The following is a 21,271-nucleotide window of genomic DNA, read 5'->3' on the forward strand; positions in this document are numbered from 1 at the left end:
CTAGCTAGCCTACCGAGCGGGGCTCAAGGCGAGGCGGAATGCTAGTGTTTTGATGTGAGCTAGCCGGTTACCGAGCGGGGCTCAAGGCAAGGTTGCTGTGCTTGTGTTTGACTGGGACAAGCGGTTAACGAGCTGGGCTCAAGGTAAACCGATCCGTGTTAGTGTTTGACAGACTGAGGCTAGCCTGTGACCGAGCTGGGCTCAAGGCGAGGCTGCCGTGCTTGTGGACAGTAGGCTAACGTTAGCCAGTCACCGAGCATGGCTCAAGGTGAGGCTGCGTTGTTTTATGCCAAAAAAGTGTTCGTTTAACCGAGCAAGCTCCAGGTTAAAAACACGTAGGTCGTCAGTACAATCGTCAATCCAACTTATTATCCGAAATGTAGTCTGAACAGCCCGTGGAGGACGAAGAAAGCTCCGTAGCTCCGACGAAGTCACCGGGCTGCGTAGAACAACAATCGTCTGATAAGCGGCGAGAAGAGATAAGAGGAAGGCTGGCGTGTGACAAAAGCTGATATAATCTCGGTGACGTCACACACCGGGTCACGCACTGACGTTTTTGGTATACAACTCTCGGTCTGTGGCTGGCGCAACAGAGATATATCCACTACAAAGAGACTGCCCTAGCGGTCAGGAACTACGAAACATAACTGGTTTAAGCTGAAGATGGAGAAATAATACATGAAACCATCACCAATGAAATCATTTGCGGCGGAGAGGATTATTATACTCCATATGGCTAATGACACGGAGGTGGATGCATTCCATATCTGACTAATAGCTCTCTATATTTGCACTTCTAAAGCCATAGTAAGCTACATTTGCATTACTTTCACATGGTCCCTTAAATCTCTAGTGTTCAATGCTAAATGAATGCCCTGCCACAGTTCAGCGGCTAATTTCACACTCACTCATTTTATTTGCATTAATACTATTACCATTGAATGCATTTATGCAAAGAACCTGTTCAACAGGCCAGAGAGAGGATTTTTAAGGATACGTGCTGATCTTGTGACACACAGGTGTTCTGGGGGGTTAAGCTATTGCCATTGCAAGAGCTTTTTACATTAATCAAAGCCAAGGCTGGCGCCTTTCGCTATGAGGACACAGCTGCCTCTGTGTCACAAGCACATTATCTTTCCTTCAGGGGATCAGAAGAGGCCTCTGGAGTTGTCTGCGATACCAGTTCCCTCCGACAAACCCACAAACAAGGTAAAATTAGCATAGCCTATACCTCACGACCTCGCTGATCCCCGGGGTAGATTGCTGACGATGACGGATTGGTTTTTATTGCTACTCTTTTAAGTAGGATAGCCTGCACGGGAAATTACTAAAATTATGATATCAAATTGTTTGCCCCTGATGCTGATGAAACCTCGCCTGAATACGGACGGATGAATGGTAACCTCACCCTCTTCACGCTGAAGTGGCCCTTCGTGGATTTCCTCTCTGATGTTCTTTGTGTGTCCGTTGACCCACCATGGATGCGTAAGAGGTGGTGGAGATTATTAAATGGCCAGTCGTCTTCTGGCCTACGCGCACCAGATGCGAGTCCTTAGGGGAGGGAAGGGGGTGGTAAAGGTCTCTGAGAGCACATGGATCTCCCACAGAGTGCCAGTAATTATTTCAAATCTCGCTGCCGGGTTCATCTACAGAACTCCTAAATAGGGTAGGATACGCTAATTTCCTCTGGTATGGCAACATTGCCATCATCTGGCCAGAAGTGAGAAAAGTAGTGATGTATTGTAATGCATAACGTTAACCACTAGAGGGCTGCCTACCCCACACCATGTCCAAGCACAGCAGGACATGCTGGAACTGGCAGAGTTATTTGTATCACACTATGAGCGCACTGATCTGAGGATAAGCAAAGTTCCTTTTTTTATTATTATCAAACACAGTAGGGGACTCTCCTTACCGTTTTTGTCAGTCGCTTTGGTGCATTTCTGGAAGAACAGTTGGTGCATTTCTGGAAGAACAGTTGTATTGGTGCATTTCTCAAAACAATAGTGCAAACTGCTAGGCTGGAGATTCCAGAGCCAAATCCAAAAGATTAAGGGTCTGGCCATGAATAATGTAATGGCCCAACTCGAGGGGCGGCACCAAGCATGCATTTGAAAATCTCACTGCATGCAATTGGATAACACTATATGACCAATGGCTACTGATTGATTCCGTACTTCAATGCAATTGGATAACACTACGACTGTCATCTGTTTAGCTCGCCTCTGGCCCGCCTATATCAGATACACCGATGTGATTGGTGCCCCACAATACAAGGGACATAGTACTCATTACTCATTGCCAGAGTTACTCACTGAGCAAATTAAAATTGTGCTCCCGGGAGAACTCTGGATTTCCAGGGTAGCAAACTGCACAGCATAGTGGATAACCTGCATTTTGATCAAAATGCTTAGTTTATGCCTCAAAAGCAAATATTTATGCCATTGAAATGGTCAGTGCAATCAAAATGCCAAGTCATGATGCCACTGTTTATGTCAAGATAGTCAAACTGTTTTGTCTTGTTGTCAATATGACAGTTTACTCTGTAAATTTCTAATGAACAATGCGCGAGGCAGCATATTTTCAGTTTCAAAGCTACAAAGTTAAACATTATTGTGTGTGGAGGAGGGGGTTGATTGCAAGACAGTGGATATGTTTCAAAGTTTCAAGAGAAGAGAAGAGTTTCGGAGAAATGTGCCAAAATAACTGAGAAAAACTGTAATAGTGTCTGCTCCTTTGTGTATCACTATGAGGGCCATATTTAAGTTTTTATGCACACACAATTATATTACACATTTCTATGAGCAAAGAGTTAATTGTCCTTCCTTTTTTTGCTTTAGCCTACTAGTATTTCCAAAATAGTCGTTACATCATTCTATATGAACCACACAGAATGATAGGGAGGTGTGTGATGTCAGACTGCCCACTTTGTAAGTCAGTCCTACCCAGTCCTTCCCAGTCCTTCAATGTATTCAATGTGTTGTTTCAGTAATTGTTGGAAGCCATTATTGGCAATGAATCAATTGACTCGATTGATTCATCTCACAGGCGTACCTCATATGCCAATGGAGTAGTAGGCTAGAGAACACCTTCCCAGGTGTTCAGCCTGAAGGGTGGCAAATTCATTAGAGGTCATGGTCCTCTAACTGCTCATTCTCTTCTCTCTATCGTTTTCACAAAGACAAAAGAGTTTTCGTCGTTCTCATGTGGATGGGGCTTCAGTTTGTGCATAATCTAGATCTTGAATGGGAAAATAATCACTCTCTCCTCTGACCCAGCCATACCGTATTCCTGACACAGCGGAGGTTTGTGACCCCTGTGGAGCTACATATCACATTGAATTGTGTTTATTAAATCAGACTAACACTAATAATTAAGATTGCCCTACAGCATGTTGGATGTATGAAAAACATTTATAAGATATCAACCATGTTTAATCATCCATATAAAACACACACACACACACACAGGCCACACTCCTTTGAACAACCAAGTTTATTAGTTTACTTACAAACCTGAATTTTTGAATAACAAGTAAATCCCTTTTTTCCACAAGTTCATAGTGAGCCTGGCACTCTGCTAGACAAAAATCAAATATGTTGGTGTAGTAATATTTATAACAATAAATTACTTATTAAAGAAATAATGATGAAAAAAAGACAGTAGCAAAAATGTTGACCGCTAAGAAACAAACAAAAACCAGCACATCCTTGCACCATTTCCCATGGGCACACTCATACACACACTCTCTCCCTCTCTCTCTCATACACACACTCTCCCTCTCCCTCTCTCTCACACACTTACTCATACACACACACCTTGATTCAACAGGACAAAGTAAACCACCAAGCTGCCAGTGCCAGTGACACATCAAAATACACCTTTTCCGATAAAGACGTACAACAACAACAACAAATCAGAAATGACAGCAACCTTCATATTCCATCAGACCACTCAACAGGTATGGCAAGGTGGTCAAATTCATCTCATTTGGTTTAACACATAGTCCACTATATCATGAACAGCCCTCTAACTCATGTTTCAAATATAATCCATGTAATGTAAAGCACTTCAAGACATTTGCAGAATACCGTTTTTAGCAAGCGACATACTTTTCATTTATTTTTCTGTTTTTGTTTGTTTGTTTGTTTGTTTGTTTGTTTACAAGCCCAGAATGTTCAGAAAATAGTACATCAAGTGTTTCAGACAGGTGACAACAAAAACAAATGCTTATTCAGCAATCTGCCAAACACACAAACACACACACACACACACACAAAGTCGAACTTTGAGGCTGCACTTTGGCATTGGCCCAGACTTTGACACACTGTCTAAAGCCCAGCAGCCAGCTGGAATGCATTTGGGAATCCAAGACCTCGCAAGCTCAAGCTTTCTCTCCCTCTCTCTCTTCATATTTTTCAACCCTTCTCTGTCTGTCAGGCTGTCTTTCTCACACGTTCTGTCTGTTTCTCACAGTTTGTCCGTCCATCCGTCTGTCTCTTCATCCTGTTCTCTGCTTCTCTGCTTTGCCATCCTCCACGTTGGTCTCAGTTCAGTCGCACTCTCATTCTTGCTCTTTTCAACTCTCTCGTTCTTCCTATGCTGTGTTGGCAGGCCTCTTGATCCTAACGCAAACATCCACATCCTCTTTCTTTCTTTCTTTCTTTCTTTCTCTCCTCACTCTCTCTCACTCTCTTCTCTTCCTCTCTCCTCCCCTCACCCTTTTGCCTTGGGTTTAACTCAGGAGGAGTGCTGAGATGTGCCGACTTCCTATTGGCCGGAGACTGAGCTGGGCAAGATTCCGATTGGCTGGAGGCTGAGCTCTGCAGGCTTCCCACTGGTCAGAGGCCATCACCGAAAAACATAGAACACTGATGAGGACCCCGCAGTGATGATGAGGTCCTGCTCTCGCATACAGCACATGACAACATAAAAACAACATCAACACAACCCAAACCAAGAGAAAGGCCTCTTCAGATATATATGTGTGTGTGTGTGTGTGGGTGTGTGTGTGTGTGAGTGGATGGGTCCTGCCTTACTGAGGTCCATTGGTTGGACGGTTCCAGGGGGTTAGGGGCGGCATTAGTGGCAAGGGGGGCGGGAATAATCTTAGCCCCTCCCCCATCCTCTCCGATGTATTAGACGAGTGGCGCAGACCTCGCCGGTCCAAACGGAACCAGGAGTGCGTGATCAAAGTGGCCACGAGAGACCTGAAGGATGTAGGCACTCGGTGGGGTAACAGTCCATGCCCGTCATCGCCTGGGTGTCTTAATTATACACACACACATGCATGCACGCGCGCACACACACGCACACGCCTGACATCGCCTGGGTGCCTTAATTATACACACACACACATGCACGTGCGCACACACATGTCTGACATCGCCTGGGTGCCTTTAACTACTGAAGAGTTTCAAAATTCTCGATCGCTCTCACACACACATACAGAAGTGTGTCCATGTGTAGTGTGCTCTCACTTCCTACACTCTCTCTTTCTCTCTCTCACACACACACACACACACACACGTGCGCACACTCAAGTAGTGACGGCATCAGAAGATGACGCAGTGCAGTTTGTGAGATCCGGTAGGTCGGTCAGCTCGCCACTTGGCTTTCTTCTTTTTCTTCTGACCCCGCTCTGGAATCTGTTGCCTGGAAGGACACCAGGGGTTAGAGGTCAGAGAAATAGAGACAGGGGGGGGGGCGGTTGAGAAAGGGAGAGAGGGAGACAGAGAAAGAGGGAGAGAGAAAAAGGGAGAGGATGAGAGAGAGAGAGAGAGAGAGAGAGAGTGGGGGAGAGGACGAGAGACAGAGAGAGCGGGGGAGAGAGAAATATAAGAGAAAACATGGAATTAAGTGTGACAGAGAAAAACTGTACTGATCTGAAATCTCACGAGTAGAAAACGAAAAAAACACTCCATAATCTTTGCTACACATGAAGTAATAATAGTACAATTTCAACAGTGTTTGGCTTTCTTGGGAAGTAGAATGTTTCATTTGTCCACACATACTTTGATCCTCGGAGATGGAGCTCGTTTTAAGTGACCTACCTGATGACGCGCACCAGTTCGTGAAAGGCTTTGTCCACATTCATGGGAGGGTCCTTGGCACTTGTTTCAATGTAGGTTATCTACAACAAACATCAAAGCCAGTCAGCATTTGTTTCAATGCAGAGGTCAACTAGGGTTGACCAGAGGTCCAGTCTGTTTGTTTTTTAGTAGCAAAATCTGTTGAAAAGAATCAAACAAATATGGGACAATAGCAAAGGACTTGGTGTTCTGTTCCACACACTGTACTGGGTTACATATGTACACGTACACACACACACACACACACACACACACACACACACACACACACAGAGAAACAGACACAGACACACACAACCACGCACACACAGAGAAAACACACACAGACACACACACACACACACACACAGACAGACACACACGCACACACACACACACATGTACAGCTGAAATGTAACACACAGAGAACACCCTGTGATGGTCACTCTGGCAAAGGGTTGGCCGGCCGTCAGGCCAACCTTGAGGTTCAGAACACTGATCCCCCTGTGCAGACAGTGGAGTTGGACATCTTATTTAATTTCTCCATCTCCCAGGGGCGCACGTTAGTAACTTAATGGGAACATTACTGGAATTCACATCATGTGATGCGGTTTAAACCACCACATTGCTTTACATTTCAGATCTCATAGCAGGAGAGCGCAGCTTTTCAATTTCATGCATTTTTCCTTTGATCTGCCGATTTAATCTTTGAAATGTGAACTGTATGGGATGGCATGGAGAGTCTGCCTGTGTTGGAGGGCATGCTATACAAACATACAAACATCTGGTGAGAGACTGGTACAAGGACCATTGAACAGCCTCCCATACACACACACACACACACACACATATAAGCACACACCACATACACACATATCTAACCACTCCCTCATACAAGTACACACACACACACACTCACACACACACACTTACGCAGTGTTTCGTGGCCATCTCCCGACCCTGCTCTGAGGAGATTTTGCGTAGGTGCACCAGGTCCACTTTGTTGGCTACCAGGACCATTGGAAAGGACTCCCTATCCAAGGCCAGTACGAGGGACAGAGGATAAGAGCAGAGTAATGCATTATTAACACACACACACACACACACACACACACACACACACAAACACATCAACTGCTCATTCACACACATCACTCAGCAGGAGCAGCAACAAAGAGAGAGTGTCTTGTGTGTGTGTGTGCGTGTTAGAAAAGAGTGTGTGTGTGTGTTTGTGTGTATACATGTGCATGATAGGATGTGTGTGTATGAGTGTCAGTGTGAGTGTGTGTGTGTGTGTGTGTGTCAGATGAGGGAGAGAAAGACAGTGTGTGTGTATATGTGTATACACATAACTGAAAGGATGTGCATGTGAGTGTGTGTGTTGGTCACAAAAGAGTGTGTGTGTGTCAGAAAAGAGAGAGAGAGAGAGCGAGAAGTGGAGAGAAAGATTCACATGTATAATTTATCCTGTTAGCTTGTTGGGCCTGTACGCACTTGTGATTGACAAGAGTGCCTTTCACAGGAAACAGCTGCTGTTAAGGGCAGTACAGCGGAGATCCGTGTGTTGTGTGTGTGTGATGATAGACCAAGATGAACTGAACCACGCCCCTCAGGACACAAACTCAGTGGACAGGCCAATTAACCGCCTTCGAGTACGTCAGCGGACATCCTGATTGGCTGCGCAGCAGGGAGGAAGACAACAGAGGAAGCCAGTGAAAGTAGCTGTGAAGCGCCTGTACGAGTGTGAGGATGTGTGACAAAGTCTAAAAGTAGACTTCTCTGTGTGTCTGTGTGTGTGTGTGTGTGTGTGTGTGTGTGTGTGTGTGTGTGTGGGTTTGGTTTTCTTTAGACTGAATGTGAGTGTGTGCTTGCATTCCAGAAGCTGTCTGGTTTCAGAATATACAGTAGCAGAATCTGTAGGTGTGTGTGTGTGTGTGTGTGTCTTTAAGTTTCGGCAGGGCTACTGTTGTGTATTCAAATCACAGAATTCTTCAGGGGAACTGTATATCCATGACTATGTCTATAGAAAGCCTTGCAATGCCCAGATGGCCAGACCTAGTCTATGTGTGTGTGTAAGTACATGGATTTTTAATGCATGTATGTGTGTGTGTGATGTTCAATGAGAAATCCACATCCCTGTGTGTGTATGGATGAGTGAGTGTCAGTGAATGTGTGTGTGTGTGTGTATGTGTGTGTGTGTGTGTGTGTGTGTGTGTGTGTGTGTGTATGTGTGTGTACATTCCCAGGAGGTAGGCTATGCGGGAGAAGTGCAGCAGAGCAAGTGTCACGTGATCACTAGTGGGTCACAACGTTGTCCCACGCAGCCTAATGTTTATTTTGTGCAGCAAGAGTAGCCTACTTGGGATTTTATGCGGCTACTTCTGTTCAAGTAGCATTGATGAGACAGTCACGTTTTTTCCTACACGGTATTATATGTAGAGAAAACATTAGCCTTTGAGTATTTTAATAGTCAGTTGTAAACAAATAACTATTCTCATGTAACTCTTTTGTAAATGGCCTGAAGTTATATGTATATCTACGTTTACCGATTATGCTAACCGTTAGCATGTCTATGGGATTTCTCATTTACATTAGCCATAAGCTAACGCATTAGTTTCTATTCTGTAACTTGGAATGCTAGCCTACGTGATTGCTCTAAAACAAAACATAGAAGGAAATAACTGAGATGTAGGCTACTCTGTTGGTCTGCTCTTAGTTTTACATTGAATCCTATGTAAAGGTTTGAAAGGAACTTCAGCTTCAGACTTTCTCTTGGGAAACTGTTAGGCCTATTCATCTTCTCTAATGTAGCTGGCTAGACCATGTCATTGCCACACACACAAGTGGGGGCAGAATTGGAAATGTGTCAGAGTGACAATGCATTGGTTGATTTGGTTAAAAAGTCACAGGTTAGGTTATTGGTTATTATTGTAATGATGTTATTCATAAATAATGAGCTGTAAAGTAACTCAGACTTTAACAAAAACATTTTTTTAAAGGATATCGACTAATTATCGTTATCGTCAAAATCACAAAAAATATCGAGATATTATTTTTTGTCCATATCGCCCACCCCTAGTGTGTGTGTGTGTATGTGTGTGTGTGTGTGTGTGTGTGTGTGTGTGTGTGTGTGCCCACCTGTCTTTGACCCTGAGGATGAGCTGGTGGAAACGGTCCACATGCTCAAAGCTGGCCTTGTCTGTGACGGAGAAGACGATGAGGAAGCCGTCGCCTGTCCGCATGTACTGCTCCCGCATTGCACTGAACTCCTCCTGTCCAGCCGTGTCCAAGACTGCAGCGCACGCACACACACATACACACCAAAACATTCATGAAACATACACATACAAAAATACCCATAGACAAAAAGACACTGGGGTTCTGGGATCTGCAAGTGCCATGGGACAGGTGCGATGTAATGCAGTTGTTATAGGTGTGGTGTAATGCAGTTGTTATAGGTACGGTATAAATACAGTTGTTATAGGTGTGGTGCGGGCAATGCAGTTGTTATAGGTGCGGTATAAATACAGTTGTTATAAGTGTGATATAGATGTAATAGGTGCGGTGTAAATACAGTCGTTATAGGTGCGGTATAGTTGTTATAGGTGTGGTATAATACAGTCGTTATAGATGTGGTATAATACAGTTGAATTGAACTGTATTGCATTCAGAGGCCAAACACACATGGACAAAAAAACACACACATACACACAGGGACACAGAACTTCCACAAAGGCATGCAGGCCCTCCAGCACACACACGCACACACACACACACACACACACACACTCCCACAATCCTCTGTGGCTACTAGATGTTCCAGCTGCCTCCTACCCACAACCCCTTTGGGTTACCCATCCTGCCTCATCAATGCATTCTATGTGCTGGGTTGTTGCCCATGTCTGTGCCTCTCCTCTGACCACCCTGTAGTGTGTGTGTGAATGTGTGTGAGTGTGTGTGTGTCCTGCTCCATAAGCCTCCTGATGAAAACACACCACCTCACATTCAGACCTGTGTGTGTCTGTGTTCCTGCTTTGTAAGGCTCATGCTGAAAGCACACCCGCGGCGTGCTCTGCCACTTCCTGTCGAGCACTTGGAGTGTTGATGATTCACGTCCACATGGGCTCGAAAGTAGTGTTACCAACATTTATTTTTTCGATACAGAGTCAAAAAAAGTCAAGAATTGCGATTTCGATACTTCTTCGATACTTTTTTAAAAATGTATTTGATTTGGGGGCCCCACCACCTTGACATCATCAAGCAAGGACGAACCGCGCCAATCATTTCAAACCGGCGACAGCAGGCAAACCCTTTCCTCCAAACAGTGATTTTTATATAGTGAATGTGCAGTTAATATCAGTTATTTCAGGAGTAATCGTGTAAATAATAGTGTTTTGATATTTAATTTTATATTTATCATCGTGTATTTTATATTGTGTGTGTGTGAAAGCGGTTAACGTTAACATTAGCAACATGGTGCAGTGCTTCGTATCAATAATGATTTAAAGTGGCTTTCACCCCTTTGGACACTCACTAAAACATAATATATTTAATACCTGTGTTGCAGCATGTAGGCTAATGTTAGCTGCATTATGTAATGACATACAATGTCGGAAATGCTAAAGGTTAGCCTGTCGGCTACCTGAAAAGTTTGAGTGTTTAAACTAACATTTCCAGTGGTCTATTTGATAGTGTATTGGCCCTGACTAAGTTTGTGTGATGTATAAACCACAATCCTTGTTGATACAAGTACCAATATTCGTCAAGAAAGTTTTTAATCACATTAAGATTTTCACCATAGGCAGTAAAAGACTCCAGTAAAAGACGCCATCTTTGTCAATAATTTATCTCAAAACAAAACAAGGTTAGTGCAGCATGAACTTTTGGCATCTATATGAGCATATACAATCGCTTAGTACAGCAGTAGCTGGTTTTAAGTCTACCACGTGCAGTTAAGTTTTTATGGCTTATACCGCAATTGTCAATGGAGAAATTGCATTGAATTTTTACTTCCGGCATCGGCTGTGGGCGGGACTGTGATGCTCTATTGAGTGCACATTGGTGATGTGTAGGTGTAATTGACCTGTCGCTAAGCGCCACCCTTAGAACGCTGATGAGCCAATGACAGTCCAGCCTCAACGGGACTCGGACATCAGCTCGGACAACTCCATAGGAAACAACAGGGAGGAGGCATAAAATGACAAATTAATGGTTATTTATGGAGTTTATTAACTCAAAAAAACCCGACGGATAACCATGGTCAAACGTTTTGCAGGGGGACGTGTAATAATGATAGCCGGTACCCCGAGAGGCTAGAAAACGGGGTGTATTTTCATCAACAGTAGCCTACAGGACGTCTCTCGCGTTTGCAACAGCTCGACGTAATGTAGGCTACTAAGCCAACAACGTGGGCACAGGTTCCCTGTTAAATTCCAAGATGAAAATGCTCATTAACCAACTACTATATTCTTACTACATCAAATATTAACGTAACCTAACATATCTTAGTATAAATCTTCCACTAGCTAGCTAGCTAGCATTAACGTCAGTGGTTTTTTGCACAGTGATTTGCACGGCTACTCGCCACAACTGCTTGTCACCTTGTATGTATTCTAAAGTTTTGAATACACCCCTCCATAGCATAATTAAGTCCCTTTTGATAGCTTCTGGAGGAAAGTAAATCCTTTTTCGACCAAAACGTCCTCAAAGCCTGCTTTCATATACTGTCCACAATCTATTTCTAATCAAGTCTGGTTTGTTTGTCCGAGTTTTCACACGGTAACAATGGGGGGTGGGGCTTAGCGACAGGTCAATTGAGTGCCTGTCACTTTAAGAGATACATGAGAGTAATTGACCTTGTCTCACGGTTTTAGTCTAGTGAATAAAAGTTGCACATAGCGCATAAGGATATGTGGATGCAATAAATTATGTATGTCATTAGATAACATAAATGTTCAAAAAATGTACAAGTCTAAGAAAATCTTTCTTGGATCATAGAAGAGATAAGTTCATTAATGATTTTAGCGAGCAATAATTGTCAAACGTGACCTGAGCTAGCAGGATAGTTAGCAAGGATCTCTCTTCAGATGTAAAAGTTTGCCATGGTTGCTTAGGCATCGTGACATTTTTAATTTCAGGGTATTGCGATACTTTTGTAGTATCGGTGCACCGTGCAACACTACTCAAAAGGACACAGGTGTACAGCTGGAGCACCTCACGACACCCCACACCATCCAAACACTCTCTCTACCCCACAACACTCCACGCCATCCAAACACTCTCTCTACCCCACAACACCCCACTCCATCCAAACACTCTCTCTACCCCACGACACCCCACTCCATCCAAACACTCTCTCTACCTCACAACACCCCACTCCATCCAAACACTCTCTCTACCTCACAACACTCCACGCCATCCAAACACTCTCTCTACCTCACAACACCCGACTCCATCCAAACACTCTCTCTACCCCACAACACCCCACTCCATCCAAACACTCTCTCTACCTCACAACACCCCATGCCATCCAAACACTCTCTCTACCTCACAACACTCCACGCCATCCAAACACTCTCTCTACCTCACAACACTCCACACCATCCAAACTCTCTCTCTCTCCCTCCTTCTCTACCTCACAGCACTTCACACCATCCAAACACACACTCTCTCTCTCTCTCTCCTCAATGAGGCCCGGATGTGATTCATACAGATAATAGGCTGAATCACTTTCTCAAACCCTTTATGGGAGGAAAACAATGTTTCAAACACTGTCACACTCACACACACACACACACACACAGAAGCCAGAACTAGATAAGCTCGGAGTGGAACAGGGCCAGACAAAAATGTCACATTCCATTCCCTGTCTAATGATAAATAAGACATGGGTCATGATGTGGACAAAGACAGTCACACACACACACACACACACTTGCATGCATAAACACATACACAATCAAACTTGCATACTTGTACATGTATATGCACACACACACACACACACACACACACACACACACACAGAGGGAGAGAGAGAGAGCGGAGAGAGAGAGTTCCTCACTATCTAAGATGGTCCACTGGCCATCGATCTCTGTGTGCTTCAGGTAGGAGTCTCACACATACACACACACACACACACACACCAACAAACAAATACACACACACAGAGACAGTGTTCCTCACCATCTAAGATGGCCCACTGGCCATCGATCTCTGTGTGCTTCAGGTAGGAGTCCTCGATGGTGGGATCGTAGTCGGGCACGAAGATCTTCTGGAAGAACTGGATGGTGAGTGCGCTCTTGCCGACGCCCCCATCACCCACTACCACCAGCTTGTACGTGGGGAGGTTGTCGCTGGGCACCGCGCTGGTCGCCATGACGACGTCGGCAGCAGGCAGCAGCAACAGCTACACCTAAAACCTGGACCAAAGAGGAGGATGAAGGAGAGAGAGAGAGGCAGAGAGGGGGAAGTGAGGAAAGATGAAAAGAAAAAGAGGGAGAAAAAAAAGAGAGAAAGGAGGAAAGAAAGAAAATGATGTAGAAAGAGAAACGGAGAGGAGAGTCAGACTCTGGTGCTGCTGATGCTGCTACTTATGCTGATGGTGTCTCCATGACAACAGTCCAACACCCCTCACCCCCCAATCACCGCCCCCTTCTTCCTTCAACAAGGAAAAAAATGAAGAAAAAAAGAATCCATCAAAGCGAAAGACGGTAAGAAACATGAAGGAGGCGATGAAGAGAGAGGAGACCAGAGAGACAAAGAGGAGAGGAGGAGAGGAGAGCGTCTATCTGCTTAGACTGTTCTAAAGAGATGAAAAATATCTCTGCATCCTTCTACCAGAGCTGCATCTCTCTCTCTCTATTTCTCTCTCCCTCTCTCTCTCTATCTCTGGAGGATCAGATAAGGTGTGAGCACGGCTCAAAAACAATAACAGTCATCAGCTCCAAAACAATAAACAAAGCAGGCCTCTGAAAATAAACAAACACAAACACACACACACACGGACAAATACAGTACACACACACACAAACACATACACCCATATATGTATGCAGCTAAATCAAGCTTGAGCAGAAAGCCAAGTCAAAATTGCAGGACTGACTATGCTTACACAGCAAACAATGTCATAAAGCTAACACAGAACAACTCTCAAGAGAGAGAGAGAGAGAGAGAGAGAGAGAGAGAGAGTCAGAGAGAGAGAGTCAGAGAGACAGACAGAGGGAATGAGAGGAGAGGCAGGGAGGGAGGGAGGGAGAGAGGAAGCCAGAGAGACAGACAGGGAGAGAGAGAGAGCCAGAGAGAGAGACAGAAAGGGAGAAAGAGAGAGAGCCAAAGACAAAGAGAGAGAGCGACAGAAAGGGATTAAGAGAGAAAGAGAAAAGGGGAGAGAAAGAAGTGAGGGAAAGATGCTGACCGCAGTCTTTTCTCCTCCTCATTCCCTGCCGTGAGACCGTCATACACACACACAGAGACACACACATACACACACACTCGGAGACGCACACTCAGGAAGTACGGTCTAGACGCGGGGATTACGGCACTCCTCGTCCAGGCCAGCGTCTCCTCGCCTCGTCTCCCAGACGACAGACAGACAGACAGACAGGCGCAAAACAAAAACATAAATACTCTCCTGCACCACCACTACAGCCACCCCATCAAATAGAGACACAAATACTAACCCCCCCCCCCCCCCACCACCACCACCACCCCTCGCCTCTTACTGAGCGTGCTCATTGGGACGCAGCCTGGGCTTTTGTCTCAGTCGGTCCTAATTCCAGGGTTCAGACACAACTCAATAAAGTAAACAGACAGCCAGTTAAAGCAGACACGTACCATGGAGAGGACAGCTCCCTATACAATAATAACAACAATGATATCTCCTCTCCTAACACTTTCAACAACCTAACATGCACTTACCATGCACTTCCCATGCACTTCCCCTGCATTTACCATGCACTTCCCTCTCATCTCTTCCTTACTCTACCTCTTTCTTTGACCACTTTCTCCTCGTACCACACTTTGACTAGTACTTATAACGTCTGAACTCTCATCCTCTAGTGGTTGTATTGATTGATGCAGTAGTAACTCCTACCGAAGGTCTCCTCTGCACTGTAGCTTCAATGTTCGTCCTCAGTTATTTCTCATTTGCTTTGGATAAAAGCATCTGCTCAATGAATAAATGTAAATGTATGAAATGGACACACAGCCTATGGAGAGGGCAGCTCCCTATGGACCCTTTCAAGAGAGTTCCATTATCAGCATCATAGTTGGCCCCACAAGGCTTCCTTTTTAACATTCCATATGTTATCTTAATGCAGAGGAAGTAGATTGGGGCCCAAATAGAACGTTCAAGCATTGTTTTTGTTTTTATTGTTGAAAGGGTCTATACAATAACAACAACAAACCCATGCTATTATGTGAGCATGGAGCCAGCAGCATCGGGATGCTGTGGCTGTGTGTGTATGTATGTGTGTGTGTGTGTGTGTCGGGTAAACGCAGACACCTGTTAGCACCTTTAGAGCTTCAGCTGGCCACTGAGGGTGCCTGCGTGTCCGACGGGCAGACTCATTTTAACCGGCCCCCACGTGACGACTGTGGAGGACTGACGCAAGAGCCGGTCATCAGCCAACGTCATCGGCACAGCAGCGTGTTTTTGTTTTGCTAGTTCTACTTCTCACAGACTGCTCCTAAAACTGACTGCAGGCATGACAGAGTGTGTGTGTGTGTGTGCGTGTGTGTGAATGTGTGTGTGTGTGTGAGAGAGAGAGCACAGATGAATGCTCATCTCTCTTCTGGATCTATGATGCAGGAACAAAGACCAAGCCTGACGTGTAGTCGTTGTCTTCAGAATGGCCTCTCGCCTAAGTGCAAAGTGCAGGCAATTTCTCAAACTGAAACCATCATTTACAAACTAGTCAGGGTTGTAAACAAAAAAAGATTTGCACAGAACTGAGTTCAAACAAAACTAATTGAGTCTGTTGGTACACCCTAGGAGGAGTTCACTCCCCCAGCTGACCCCCGAGCGGTCACAGTGCGACCCGATTTCAGTGTGACCCCTGTGGGCTTGTGGGACGAGCACGGGGGCCTGGCAGCACCCCTGTTCCCTGGAGGCCCAGTCACGGCACAATGGCCTGTGCTGGTAGGAAACAGGGCGTCGGGTTGTGGCAGCGGGGCCTTTCCTGTGAGCCACAATGGAGGGAAGCTGTTCATTTCCTCTCCGGTTGCGCGTCTCAGTCGCTTGGCTCGCAGCTGCGAACCAGGAAACTGCGCTGCGCTTCCTTCGGCGTGGCCCAGGCTCAAGACGCTCCAGTGGGGGAGAGCAAGGCTCAGTGTGCCCCCCGCCGTCTCCAACAAAGTCCCCTAAAGCACAGCCAACTCAAACAGGCACCACGCAGGCCCAGAAACACTACTCAACTGCAGAGTCAGACCATATCAGACCAAACCAAACGACGCCAGATCCAACCAGACCAAACCAAACCAAACAACATTTGACTAAACAATGACACCAAACTAAATTATACAAGACCAATCAAACGAGACCACACTAGATCAAAACAAACAGGACAAGACCAGACCAAACGAGGCCAGAACAGGCCAAACAGGGAGAGAGACAGTCCCTCTTCTGAAACCTTTTGCACCCCTCCCTTTAGTACTCCACAGACTCCTGAGGCTCTTTGTTAAAAAAGCCTCGACGACCCCCTCCACTCCTGGACGCCTCACTCTCACATCTGAGATCCGGGTCAGCAGAGTTCAATGCTGCCGTTTCGGGTTCTGGTTTACTGGCTGGACTTGGTTGGGCCATGTCTGGACCCAGTGTCAGAGTATAAACAAGTAACAAATACCAGCATGGAGACAGACAGCCAAGACATCGGGACATTTAAGCAAAGTTTGGGACAGAAGACGAGCCTCACGAAGGATGAGCAGTGGCCATACAACCTCACGTTGATGACTAAAAAAATCCTTCCTTCCTCCAACTTCTAAAGTAGCCTAACTCTATTGTGACACTTTGTCAGTGTAAATACGATATTCAAGTTTCTCAGCTACAAGAACATCACAAGTCACTCAAGTGTATGTCCTTCAGCACTTGAGGTTACATTGAGGTTGCTGTTAACTCAGGCGAGGCAATCTTTCCAACTTAAAGAGACAGATATGACACTATTGCTATAGAGGATGTTGGCATAGCTGGTTGTAGTAAATATAGCTCACAGATGAATCAATGAGGGGATTGTTGGAGGGGTAAATGGTTAAATGACGAGTCAATAACTCAATTCTTGCCACAACCGCCGTATTATGACAGCGAACATCCACTATTCCCGCCCTAGCCAAGAAAGTGCATGCATTCAGACAGGCAGGCTGTTTGATGGTGACCTCATCTTCGTACTAAAATATACTGTAGCCTACAATATCGCTTTCACAAAGCCCCGCCGCTTGGCGTACCACAGCGCAAGAGGGGCCCGCATATTTTGGTGGTGAGACGTCTACAACTGCAAAAAGTGAGTCAACGGGACTGGCCGCGTCACACTGCCCTACAGTTGGGCTGAGGCTGGGCAGCCAAATAATAGCCATGTCGCTGCCTCTTTGGGGAGGCTGCTGCCGATTCAGAATTAGAATTTCCCGGAGGTGGAAAAATGCATTTTTGCGCTCACAGCAGTAAAGACCTGCGGTTTGACAGGCCGCTGCCACTTGCATCAGGTCAAACACATGACTGTGGGCTAAATGATGTAAATGTTCACAAATGACATTTGTTGAGCAAGGGCGTCTCTCATTCTGTTACTTCACATCTCTGTCCGCAATTAGCAACACATTAAAAAAAGGATTTCTATCCGATTTTGCACCGAATGCCATTGTTTGTAAATGTGTCTCGTTAGTCGAAACACAAGGCCGGTTCCCTTACTGCTCGTCTTATTAAAATGAGATGTTACATGTCGAGAAGAAATGTCTTGTGTTTCTGATGAGATGAGAGGAAATGGTCAAAACTTACCAACTGATGATGTGCGACGCGTGTACTGCAGCCTCTCTCAGCGTTCACTCGCCTCTCGTCTCACCATTTCCTTTGAACGGCTTCCGTTTAGACGTCCAATTTTGGCCCAAACACAAACGTTTAAATAATATCATATTTCATGCCCCGATTCAGTCTGAGGCCAAGCTCATCTACACAACAAAACTCTTGCTGTAACCAATTCTTTATATCGCAACAGCTGATACTATAAATAGAAGGTCTTTGTGGGGGGAAAGGTTTCGTTTCTTTTGAAAAGTCGGGCAGCGCAACCAAAACTGTAGTTTTTAATTCACCATTATTGTTTTTCTACAGTATCAAAATGCTTAGTAATTTTAAACGACGCAGAAAGAACGATGGCGTGATAGAAATGTGAGTGTTTTTAACTCGAGAATCCCTTGGTAGAGTTGAATGGACTCTTCCAAAACCCTTCAACGCAACCCGTTACTTTTAAAGTGAAACAGGCGCAGTCCAGCCCATGGATAAGTGTCGAAGAAATACAAGTTTAGTATAACTGGACCATACTATTTCAACGCATTTTTTAAAGGAAAGATTTTTGTAGTTGTCTTCTGCCCGTGTCATTTGAACAGCAGATATTGAAAATCCTTGCAGGCAAATATTTTGCCTGGTGTCTCAAGAAAACAGTTACTTTGTTGTCAGAACATTTCTGCACAAATGCTGTAGCCTAATGTCTCAAGGTAAAGACCTAGACCTCCCCAGGCCTATGAACAGGTGTTGCTGTGACCAGATAGTCCCCGGAGAAATATACTCAGAAATAGGTTCCTTTCTTGTAAATGCGTTTTCTCTTCTGTTTTGCACTTGGTTTAGTTTTGAGCGGCTCACTTCCAACTTCCTCAGTATGAACCTGTCAGCAAAACAAGCAGAAGATTTTTTAAAAATAGAAAACTAAATCTATCTATCTATCTATCTATCTATCTATAGGCGCATATATATATATATATATATATATATTTGTAATGGTAAAAGCATTTTAATGGCAAATTGCATAGCTACATGAATTTAATAATGCACGAGTTTGGTCAATCCACCATGGATGTTGGAAACTGACAATGATGAACTGAAGAGTATTTTAAAACGTCATATAATAAAACCACTGTTTAAAATAAGCACACAATCACCACCAAGTTTAACCCCAATTTGAGAGGTTATAGGTAAGATGGTGTTGTATGGCTCTTCTGTTTAACAAACTATTAACCACAGACTGACAATGATCCTACACAGATTCAGCATTGAGTGTGTGGGTCTATATTATATGTAATCCCTTGTAATAGAGTTCACATATGTTAGTCACTTTGGACAACAGTGTCTGCTAAATCAATAAATGTAAATGTAATGTACATTATCTTATTCCGGGTGTGTGGGTCTATATGATCTTATTCATACTGAGGGGTGTGTGGATATGATCTACAGTCTTACACAGATTCAGCACCGAGTGTGTGGATCTATATGATATACAATCTTACACAGATTCAGCACTGAGTGTGTGGATCTATATAATCTTATTCATGAGGGGTGTGTGGATCTATATGATCTTATTCATTCTGAGGGGTGTGTGGGTCTATATGATTTTATTCATACTGAGGGGTGTGTGGATATGATCTACAGTCTTATACAGATTCAGCACCGAGTGTGTGGATCTATATGATCTACAATCTTACACAGATTCAGCACCGAGTGTGTGGATCTATATGATCTTATTCATACTGAGGGGTGTGTGGATCTATATAATCTTATTCATACTGAGGGGTGTGTTGGTCTATTTACAATCTTACACAGATTCAGTATTGAGTGTGTGGGTCTTTGTTTTAGTGTTTTGTGTATTTCTACCACTTACCAAGTACTACTGCATCAAGTTACCACACTAAATCAACAGTACCACTTCACCATCACATTTGAACTGCACTAAATCAACAGTACCACTTCACCATCACATTTGAACTGCACTAAATCAACAGTACCACTTCACCATCACATTTGAACTGCACTAAATCAACAATACCACATCACCATCACATTTGAACTGCACTAAATCAACTGTACCACTTCACCATCACATTTGAACTGCACTAAATCAACAATACCACATCACCATCACATTTGAACTGCACTAAATCAACTATACCACATCACCGACACATTTGAACTGCACTAAATCAACAATACCGCATCACCATCACATTTGAGCTGCACTTGAGTATCATTAAAAATGTGAAATTTCAACATGACTGTCAAGTCATTCGAATGCTACTCAGCAACCGTAGGATGACATCAGAAAAATGTGCAGTGGTCGCACTTTGACTAGTACTTAAAACTTCTGCACTCTCACCCTCTGGTAATAGTATTGATTGATGTTGTATTAATTGCTACCTAAGGTCTTCTCATGCATTGTAGATTGAATGTTATTCCTCATCTGTGTCACTTTGGATAGAACCGTCTGCTAAATGAATAAATGTCAATGTAAAAATAAAAAGTGTTAGTGTCGTGTCCTGCCCCGGTCATAACAGCGTTGCTGGTCTGCTTTTGGCTCTTTCGCTTTTTAAAAACCTGTTAACCATATACTTCCTTTGCGTCCAGCACTAATGTTGTATAGTTTAAGTCTTTACAAAGTGAAAATTAGATTAAGGGCTGTATAATGGATGCTCTCTTCTCTAATGGTCCTCTCTGAATCAATAACAACATGATGGAATAGCATAGAACTGAAGATAATAGAATAGCTCAAGATTTAGCCTAGTCTCATCAAAGGTGTCATGTTTCCTTTCACTATTCATTGGCTCTTGCTTCTGTTCTGTTAGGCCCGAATCTGTATGCAGTTTTTGTAAAGTTAGTTGGGCTGCTGCTAAACATTACATTCTCGCTTCTCTTTGTATCATTGTTCCACTGCGATAAGAAGTGAATACAGAATTGATTTGAAATTTGGTGCATTGCTTTTCAGTTGGCCGCATCTGGCAAACACTTGCTTCTGAAATGGCCATTTGATTCTGGACACATCTCTTGTGATGTACTATGTCACCCTGACAAGCCTTGGTTTATGGGAACATATGACCATCCCATTAATCAGGCAACGTGCAATGAGCACACACAAACACACACACTGGAAGTGTACTGCTGCATGCAACGAGCATGTGGAGACACACACACACACACACACACACACACATAGACACACACACAGAGAGACACA

At 44.3% G+C, this 21,271-nt stretch overlaps 1 protein-coding gene across 1 annotated transcript; it reads right to left on the reverse strand.

The window, feature by feature from the left end:
- Nucleotides 1–3,477: 3,477 nt before the first annotated feature.
- On the reverse strand, nucleotides 3,478–18,250 carry mrasb (muscle RAS oncogene homolog b). The gene is made up of 6 exons (XM_042079912.1): nucleotides 18,055–18,250; nucleotides 13,257–13,492; nucleotides 9,210–9,363; nucleotides 7,005–7,104; nucleotides 6,054–6,133; nucleotides 3,478–5,655 (listed from the first exon to the last, which is right to left on the reverse strand). The coding sequence occupies exons 2-6, from the start codon at nucleotides 13,447–13,449 to the stop codon at nucleotides 5,556–5,558; spliced, it is 627 nt and encodes a 208-aa protein (XP_041935846.1). The 5' UTR covers nucleotides 13,450–13,492; nucleotides 18,055–18,250; the 3' UTR covers nucleotides 3,478–5,555.
- Between the last annotated feature and the right edge of the window lie 3,021 nt (nucleotides 18,251–21,271).

This window comes from Alosa sapidissima, chromosome 23 (genome assembly GCF_018492685.1).
Source record: "Alosa sapidissima isolate fAloSap1 chromosome 23, fAloSap1.pri, whole genome shotgun sequence".
NCBI lineage: Eukaryota > Metazoa > Chordata > Actinopteri > Clupeiformes > Clupeidae > Alosa > Alosa sapidissima.

Coding starts and splice junctions, on each gene's coding strand:
- mrasb (XM_042079912.1), bottom strand. CDS start 13,449: ATGGCGACCAGCGCGGTGCCCAGCGACAACCTCCCCACGTACAAGCTG. Junction 7,105..9,209: donor ATCCTCAGGGTCAAAGACAG/GTGGGCACACAC, acceptor GGCCTTGGATAG/GGAGTCCTTTCCAATGGTCC. Junction 6,134..7,004: donor AGATGGCCACGAAACACTGC/GTAAGTGTGTGT, acceptor TGTTTGTTGTAG/ATAACCTACATTGAAACAAG.